The sequence below is a fragment of the Hypomesus transpacificus genome, chromosome 18 (genome assembly GCF_021917145.1).
Source record: "Hypomesus transpacificus isolate Combined female chromosome 18, fHypTra1, whole genome shotgun sequence".
NCBI lineage: Eukaryota > Metazoa > Chordata > Actinopteri > Osmeriformes > Osmeridae > Hypomesus > Hypomesus transpacificus.
In genome coordinates this window covers 1,993,372-2,002,493 of record NC_061077.1, presented here as the reverse complement: position 1 = coordinate 2,002,493, position 9,122 = coordinate 1,993,372, and the positions used below count along the sequence as shown (strand labels likewise).

The window sequence follows — 9,122 nt, the reverse complement described above, 5'->3', positions numbered from 1 at the left end:
GAGCGCCTGAGCCCTCTGCTAGCATTTAGCTCACGTTGCCTCCCCAGCCTCTCCTTGGAAGTGGTGTTCCTGTGCTTTTACAGGAGGCGGACCACCAGCCTATCAGACGGCCCTCAGGCCTCCTGTCAGAGCGTGTGCTAGCAGAGAGGACACCAGACAGCAGGCTGTGTTCCAGTAGCAGTCTGCCAGTAGTGAGGCTGCTGCTCTGCTGCCAGCAGCCAGTCCTCTGCCCCCTCATGCAGTAGAAGAACATTGTGTATGTTATCCTGCCTTCATGTCCCCAGAGCCATCTACCCCGTCCCCTCAGCAGACTGGTTCTGGGAGGTAGAGGACAGCATATGTACTGCGCTGTACAATAGTGATATTTATTCATAGCGATCATCTCTCGTTACTGCTGTAGGTGTGTGTTCACCAGGTGTGTGTGTGTGTGTTGACTCCAGAGCAGGCTTAGGTATTCCGCATGCCATGTTCAAAGATTGACTTGTTTGTACAAGAGCACACTTGCTGAAATAAACATGCTAAATAAACAGACCTGCAGTTTCACTTTGGCATTTTCCATGTGTGCATGAACAAACCAGAGTGCATTACAGTAAGGTAGACTAACACGTTACCCATATGAACAGCCATTAAGCTTTTAGCTCATTCCGAGAGAGGCCCATTGGCCGGAACGAGACGGGATGGAACGTGACCAGAAAGTAAGTTGTTTAAAATAGGTTTATTTGACAAAATACATTCCACATTTAGTAAAACAAACAGTACAGAAATGTTTGTGGGTATAAACAGAGGTATCTCTTTCGTAGCGCATGTTGGGTGGGACATTTTCCTCATTGTTAGTCAAATTAGATTATCGTAGCTAAAAGGCAAAGCAGTACATGGGCACACATACGTTAATTGACATGCTCTGAATGCTTAGCGTAGTCTGCTGAATGGAAACAGCTCAACCCCTCTGGTCAGTCCTCCAACTCTAATGTTGAATACCATCTTTCTATCCACCTTGTTCTCTCGCACACACAAACTAAATATATTTTGCAAGGGAGTTAACTAGAAACATACATACACGCTAAAAGTGGCTTTATCACATCAATGATGCAGAATAAATCTTCCCTGACTGTAACCTCGCAGCCAGCCTCTTCCACTGAGCACTACAGTACGTCCAGCTCTGCTTTTCCCTTACTACCATCATTAGCATACAAGCAAAATCCGATCTCGCCCTGCACGTCACCGATCCGTCTTTAATGTCAGACTTGGGCTGTGCAAACGTTTCATTTTGAAATCCTATTCCCTTATTACAATCCAATGTCCCATACGAAGACATTCTAACTGCATTTCATGTAAGATGTCCTATTAAAAATGAAAGGTTAATCAAATACTGATCAAATGCAGCCTTTACCTGGTTACGAAATATTGACCCATTGTTTGCTGTGAAAACATTAGAAAAAAGTATTTGGTGAAATTCACGTTCACAGCAGCACCTTTTTACTACTATTACAACAAATCACTGTAAATATTAAAACATTTAGTGTTTAGCTTCAGTCTCTGTTCAGTTAACAAGGTTACCAACGCTTGTGCTCAGGAGGAAGTGATTGTCTTTTGCGTGCTGGTAGAGTGAAGGTCAGTGGAGTGTTGATTTAGAGGGTCACAACCGCAAACTTGTATAGTGATAAACACGACAATTCCACACACACACACACACACACACACACACACACACACACACACACACTTTGGGCTGGGGATTCTCCACAGAGGTCTAAGGGTATCTTGTGTAGGTGTGGTCTAAGGCTGGTCTGCATAGGGCAGGTGGTCTAGGCGTGCTCTTGGTCAGTCTCCAGCAGGCTCTCCTTGACCAGGTACTCCTGAAGGCTGGGCTGGCCAGCAGGGTCCACCCCTGCCTCCTGCAGCTGTTGCAGCAGGGCCTCCCAGCGCCGCTTGTCTCGCGACAGCTTCCAGGACAGACGCACCGTGATCTGCAGCAGCGGCATCAGCTGGGGGTGGACCTTGCTGGGCCGCACCGCCTCCTGAGAAGGGGGCGGGGCCAGCTCCTGGAGGGCCAGGTCACAGTGCTCGGCCGCTTCCTCCAGCTGCTCCACCGCCTGGAAGCAGCACACCAGGCCCAGCACAGTGAACAGCCAGTGGGAGGCCTGCTGGCCCTCCTGGCCAAGCTTCTCCTGCAGCCTGCGGGCGTTGAGGAGAGGCCCCAGGGCCTCCTGGTGCTGCCCGACCCTGAGCAGGGCCTGCCCTGCCTGCAGGTCCCCCAGGTAGAAGAATTCCCTCAGACAGGGCGCCCCCCGCAGGCCCGGCAGGGAGTGCAAGTGGCTCAGGTACTGCTCGAAGGCACGGCTGCGTTTGGCGATGGTCTCGGCGACATAGTTCCGACGCAGCTTCTTCCGAGGAAAACAGACACGCTGCATCTCGTCCCCGTGGCGACGGCGCAGCCGGGCGTGCAGCCGTTCAAAGTCGGAGTAGCGCCGCGAGATCACCGCCGGCGTCTTGTCGGAGAGCCCCGATTGAATGACCAGGATGGTGTACAGCTGGGGGGTGGAGTAAAGGAAACACCACCTTAGCACCTCCCCCAACCTCGTAAAACACCACGTTAGCACCTCCCACAACCTAATGAAACACCACCTTAGCACCTCCCCCACCCTAGTGAAACACTGCAATAGCACCTCCCCCACCCTTGTGAAACACTACAATAGCCCCTCCCCCAACCTGGTGAATCAGGAGGTGAGGAGAGATGTCGTCACTGTAAAGCTCCTGGCTACTCCTCACCACATATTTGGAGGTTCCATCTTGGACCACGCAGGCGTCAGTGACTTCAAACAGCAGCCTCTCCCCCTGCTGGGCAGCCGGCCCGCCCGGCCCCCCTGACCCTCCCAGACCCCGCAGGCTCCTCCAGCTCTCCTGCAGTTGCCGGGTCAGGAGGGAGGGGCCGGACGGGGACAGGCCGACTGGACTCGCGTCTGCAGACGTACAGGAATAAGGAAGTGAGCATGCCACCGAGGCGGAAGTGAAAGCTGTTGAACATGGTAGAGTACTGTGGTGCTGTTACAGTTGGTGGGTAATGTAGACAGTCTAGAGAATGTACTATAGGGTTCATGTACATGGTGTAGTTCCTGGAGATGGCGCAGGCGTGGCGTTACCTGTGCTGATGAATCCCTCGTCCAGAGACTCCCCCAAGAAGTCCGAGTCGCTGTCGGCCCCCGAGCCCTCCCCCCCCGCCTCCTCCGTCTCCCCCCCTGAGCCGTCGAAACACAGAGTTCCGCCGAGGCGCTCCGAGACGCACTCAGTGTCGTCCTCCAGCTCGGAGCTCTCTGGGAAGTCCTCCACGGCGTCCTCGTCTTTACACGCGTCCCCGTCTCTGAAGAACGAGCGGCGGAGCCGGTCCAACAGCCGGGAGGCCATACCATCAGACCACTGGGGAGGGTCATCAACACAACGCTCACGTCAGCTGACCAACAAGACACAGCTCTGTACAAACGTCACTGACACCTTTTCACGACTCGAAACTATAAATATGAAAGCAATTAATACACTTCCAATACAATTTAACTTCCCCCAAATGGTGGGGAAGTGAAAATCGGATTCTCTAATAAACCTCCCCAGAGTCCAGTCTGTGTTTTAGACCCTTAACTTTAAGACGTACAGAGAGCGCTCATCTTATATCTACAGTACCTACATGGAGAAAAAAGGCTCGTAGGTCTGTTGTGTCAGCATAAATTCATACCAGCAATTGGCATTGCAACACAGTGGAGTAGACGGGGACAGTGCACACAACGGCAAAACAGCTGTGCTGTCGAGGAACAGGACGTGAGCAGCATTGACTCTTGCGTGATTTCTAGCGCATCAATAACTAGTTAAGACATCACTCACTGAAACTAGACACTTACAGTACTGTATGGGGCGGAGTCATCTAAAAGAAAGTTAAATTTTTACGGTTAACTTGACGTTCGTTGTTTCAACAGACATGCATTCTGTACAGTACCAAGCAAAATAAACTTAAATTTGCGGTCTTGCTTTAAAGGCAACTGCATATAAATAACAAACTGGCCAGCTTGAAACACATCTACTCGCAACTTAGCTAGTCTACATGGTACTGTTAGCTAAGCTATTGTAGCGAATCAACTTGACATAGGCATAAATATGCCCGAGACTGACAAGATTAATCCTCATCTGGTTTGCTTTTTAACACACCAAATTATCAGTTAGCAAACAAATATGCACTGGCTACTTACTAAACTAGTAGTTGAGCTACAAAACGAGCTAGCTAGCTAACTTATTAGCTACCGTTAGCCACAAGTTGTTGTTATGCATGTAGCTTAATTGTAGACAGCATTCAACAATTTAAAAAAAGTATGTGAGCTATTATAAAAAATCCGCTTAACAATTTGCATTTGCACAAAACAAACTCACCCATATGATGGTTTAGTAAAACACCGTTATTTCATCAGCATGTCATCCCAAACTTGTGAGTGGGACGTGTGACTACAGTCCTACCTCCTCTCTTGTTGCTGGCCAAAGCAGTCTGTATGCAGTTGCAGTTGCTGACGCTAGGCGTCAGCAAAAATGTTGTGGAGATTTCATTTGCGGTTCCACCCACCGCGTCTTATAGGCGAGAATGTCAGGTGACAGCCGTAAAAGCTCGTTTAAGGGTGGATGTAAAATGACACCTGGGCCTACACCCAGGTGAGAATCTTCTGGTGAGAAAAATCACCAACGGATTACCAAATTTGTTGACCAGCTCTTCTGCAGCCAACATATAAGGTAAGATGATTCTATTTGTGCCACATAACTTTACCCTCACATGACTCAGTAAGTGAGCATGTGAGTTTGGGGGTTTATTGATGTTTGTGAGTAGGAGGCTCATAACATCTTTGACAACTTGAGGTTATGGATAGAAAACATGGCCCCATTTATGAGAACAGCATACCAACATGTCCACTCTGACTGTTGAAATCCTCTCTGTAGTTTGGACTGGTGTGTCAAGGTATTCAGAGAACCAGACAACTCCTTAAAGCAAAGACCGTCTGAGACAAACAGCCAGTTTGCAGTTTATTAAACATGTTGGAAGTGTTGTTCATTGGATATCAGAGGAGCTCAACATTACTAAAAGTATCATATTATTTATGGTAGAGGAGAACCTGTGTGGTTCCAGGTTGGTTCTATGATTCTAGTGTAGTCTGAGACCTCCGGGCCATCCCGAAAGCAGGACAACTGGTTCTACTACACTTCGATGTATGTCGTTTACACTTTAAAGTTAGTCAGTAAATCTGTCTCAACTTGCATGGAAAGCATTATCTCATTGTCAACAATCCCTGGCTGTGACCTTCAGAGAACCAAGTTTACATAGGAAATTAGGATTCCTAGTTCCCACACGCAGTTGTTGTGTTCAGGTAATGAAATTATTAACTCCTTTTGTCCAACTAGCCATGCCTGAGCCAGGACGAACAGGAAGTGTCTTAGTGTGCTCACTACTCTTGTAGTTACTCTCCCACTTCCTCTTCAGCCTCTTCAGCCAGTTTTGATCCAACTGTCTGTCTTCTCTCTTTGCAGAAAGCCAGCCAGAAACATGCAGCGCCTCGCTCCTCCTCCACTTCTCCTCCTCTTCTCCCTGCTCTTGCTATGGGGCTCCTGCAGAGCCTTTAAGATATGTGCCTTCAACACCCAGGGCTTCAACAGCATCAAGGCGACCAACTTTCAAATCCTGAACACACTCACAAAGGCAAGAGAGACAAGTTTGTGTTGGATTCTCTATAAATGCTACCGACCTCATTTCCTCCCCTTGAAATCCCCCATCTGAGTAGATAAATGACTGGGGCCTTAGTTTTCACCTAACCACTACTGTTAAATCACAGATTACATGAAAGCGGGAAAGAAGGAAGGTCAGGTTGATGGAGCATTCCACAGCAGAACATGTCAGCCTCCATGACCTGTATTATTCATGGTATGATCAGCTTGTTGTTGTGTCTTCAGATTGTGTCTCGCTGTGACGTTTGCCTGCTGCAGGGGGTTAGGGACCCCAAGGGCAAGGCCACCAAGGCTCTGGTGACGTCCTTAAACAGGTACAGTAGATGATGCCAGGTTTGGGGTCACATCATTTAAAGGAAAAGGAATGACTGAATTTTCCAACTAGATTTACCGTAACCATGAAATGTACAGTACATCCTAGGGTTCTTGGGATTCTTTCGTTTGGTGTCAGATTGTGTAAACAAGCTAGTAGCTATTGTTTTGTCAGAGCAACCCACTTGGGTGTTGCAGGAAATATAACAGAGTTTTTCCTCTTGTGGCAATGTCAGCAGACGCTTGTCTGTTGCGATATCATTCATTTCTACTCTATTTCAGTCTAAACTAGTCAACATTGGTCTCAGTGAAAGCTAGTATTGCTTCAGTAAAGAAGCAGATGCAGTTAAATATTCTTTTTATAGAGATGCTGTTTTATGGAGATGTTCCTTGGCATGATGGTGCTCTGTGAGAGTGTATGCTTTACAATATATACCCCTCTGTGAGAGTGTATGCATTACAATATATACCCCTCTGGAGAGTGTATGCATTACAATATATACCCTTCTGTGAGAGTGTGTCAGTTCCAGTTATATAGTGTCCTTGTTTTCCTGTCTGTTTCTGCTCTCATAGGTACAATGAGCACAACCGCTACAAGTCTGTGTCCAGTGTAGGTCTGGGACCAACACCTGCAGACAAGCAGCAATACGTGTACCTGTATAGGTAAGAGCACACTGACATCTGCACCCCAGATGGGTAAGAACAGTCTGACACAAGGACAAGTATGCAAGGACAGAAACACAGTATGACTTTCCCCTTAGCTGTCCTCGTCAACATCATCAGACTCTGACACAGACCCACACACACTCACACACACACATCAGTCTCACTTTTCTTTCAGTCATGTACTGTCGTGTCCCCTTGAACAGTGATCCTGTTATAATTGTCAGTGTGTGTGTTCCAACATGTCTATGTTGCAGGATCGGCTCAGTGAATATAACTGGTCAGTACCAGTACCCAGATACAAATAATGATTTCTTCAGAGAACCATTTGTGCTGATCATACAAAGCAACAAAACCGGTTGGTAAACATGTTATTTAGTATTGCTGTTAAAGTCCCTCTAAGTCTCGGAGTCTAAGACTTTAAAAAGACAGTTCATCCCAAAATCAAAAATGCTTGTTTCCTCCTACCATTTATCCATCTAGGTTGTTTTGTTGTGAGTTGCAAAGTTTTGGAGATCTTGGCCATATATGTCTGCCTTCTCTATATAATGGAACTAGATTGGGCTAGTCTTGTGCCAGTTGAAAAACTCAACAGCAATGTCTCTTTGTCAGAAATCATGACCCCGTTACTCCAGATAATCCACAGACCATGTTGTGAGCAGTTGCTTGTGAGAACTACGTATTTCCTTTCTACCGAACGACACCCGCCTATGCTGTATCACCGCACAGAAGAAAGCATGCACATACGCACGGACAAGAGGCCATGTTCATGATACGGTTGGCGGGTGTCACTCAGTAGAAAGTAAATAAGAAGTACTTTTTATTTGGTGGTGAACAATCCCCTTTAAGTCCCTCTGCTGTGTCTGATGTTGTGTTCCTTGTTCTTCCAGACTTGGGACAGATAGCGCTGGTCCCCCTCTTCTCTTACCCTAAGAACGCAGTCCAGGAGATGGACAAGCTCTATGACATCCTCCCGGAGGTTTTAAAACTCATGAACACCTCGGTAATGAGAAGGGAAGGTCATTGTTGGGGGGGGGGGGGTCTCTGGTCATGTGGCAAGACCTAACTGTAGGTCACCCTCTCCCCCCTTTCTCCTAGAATGTCATGTTTCTGGGGGACTTCAAGGCAGGATGTGGGTACATGACCCGGACAATGAAGCAGGACATCCGACTGTTCACCAAGCCAGGTTTCTATTGGCTAATAGGAGACAAAGTGGACACCACCGTTCGTGACATCACCAACTGTCCTTACGACAGGTGAGAGAGGAAGGAGGGAAGGATGGGATAGGACAGGGTAGAGCAGGGTGTGATGAGATAGGGTACATTTGCCTGTGTGTGTGTTTCTTAGGATTGTGGTCCATGGTGCGTCCTTGTTGAAGAACATCGAGCCATACTCAGCCAAGGCGTTTGACTTTGCTAAGGAGTTCAAGATGACTAAACAGAGGGTAACAATACCCTCTCTCTCTCTCACTCACACTCACACTCACACACACACACAGTGGCTCTAATTCAATAGAAAACATCCTGTCCTCCTCCCTGCTTAATTCCCTTGAAATGACTAGCAGTGTAGGGGCGTGTGTGGTTTGGGATTAGGAGTTATGGAACGGGGCCCAGGTGGTTATTCCAGAAAGCAGGTTATGCAACATAACCGGGTAAGTTAAGACATCAGCTGATTCACAATGTTGCAGCAACCCACTGGCAATGTTGCTATAACGCTGGGTGTCAGCTGGGGAGTTAACTTACCTGGGTATGTCGCATAACCTGCTTTCTGGAATACCCTCCAGGTCTTGCTGTTCTGTGATAGTTCTTGCTTTGTGTGTGCAGGTTCTGAGGGTGAGTGACCATTTCCCCGTGGAGGTGAAGCTACGGACTGTTTCCTCTGCACAGCCCACACGGGCTCTGCCTCATGTCATCATCCTCTCTGGGATCATCTGGTCTAGCCTGCACTTATCTGTAATCACCTCAATTGGCTGTTAACCACCTTGCCAGTTGGTTAATCGCTGAGCCTCCCAGTTTGAACAGTCCAAACCTCCGTCCTTTTGTTTCAACTCATCTTTTAATCCTTCATTGGAAAACAAACACAGACACCCTGTCCTGATTCATACCAGGAGAAGTCTTACATCTGCCTTAAGAGACTGGATCATTTGACTCTGCTGTGGAACTAGCTTCAGGTTAGATATTGATTAATTCATCTGTATCTAACTCACAATTTCATTTCCCTAAAATAGATGATTGTGAATAAATTGTTTTTAAATATTTTTTACATGAATTAATTTACATTTTTAGTATTGCAGAAATGTCTGTATTACATGATGCTTTTTTTGTTGTACTTTTTAGATGTTTTAATAAAATGTAAAAAACACTAATGTAGTACATTGGGCAAGCCACAAATAATTGACCTGT

At 47.1% G+C, this 9,122-nt stretch overlaps 2 protein-coding genes across 2 annotated transcripts; one reads left to right on the top strand and one right to left on the bottom strand.

Annotated features, from left to right (window-relative positions):
• Nucleotides 1-696: 696 nt before the first annotated feature.
• Nucleotides 697-4,547, bottom strand: snx21 (sorting nexin family member 21). Its single transcript, XM_047039891.1, has 4 exons — nucleotides 4,411-4,547; nucleotides 3,141-3,414; nucleotides 2,770-2,960; nucleotides 697-2,531 (listed from the first exon to the last, which is right to left on the bottom strand). Exons 2-4 carry the CDS (start codon nucleotides 3,400-3,402, stop codon nucleotides 1,806-1,808), a joined length of 1,179 nt encoding a protein of 392 aa, XP_046895847.1. The 5' UTR covers nucleotides 3,403-3,414; nucleotides 4,411-4,547; the 3' UTR covers nucleotides 697-1,805.
• Nucleotides 4,548-4,613: 66 nt separating this feature from the next.
• On the top strand, nucleotides 4,614-9,081 carry LOC124480511 (deoxyribonuclease-1-like 1). The gene is made up of 9 exons (XM_047039896.1): nucleotides 4,614-4,761; nucleotides 5,551-5,719; nucleotides 5,971-6,059; nucleotides 6,631-6,720; nucleotides 6,978-7,078; nucleotides 7,611-7,723; nucleotides 7,819-7,976; nucleotides 8,068-8,164; nucleotides 8,544-9,081. Exons 2-9 carry the CDS (start codon nucleotides 5,567-5,569, stop codon nucleotides 8,694-8,696), a joined length of 954 nt encoding a protein of 317 aa, XP_046895852.1. The 5' UTR covers nucleotides 4,614-4,761; nucleotides 5,551-5,566; the 3' UTR covers nucleotides 8,697-9,081.
• Nucleotides 9,082-9,122: the final 41 nt, after the last annotated feature.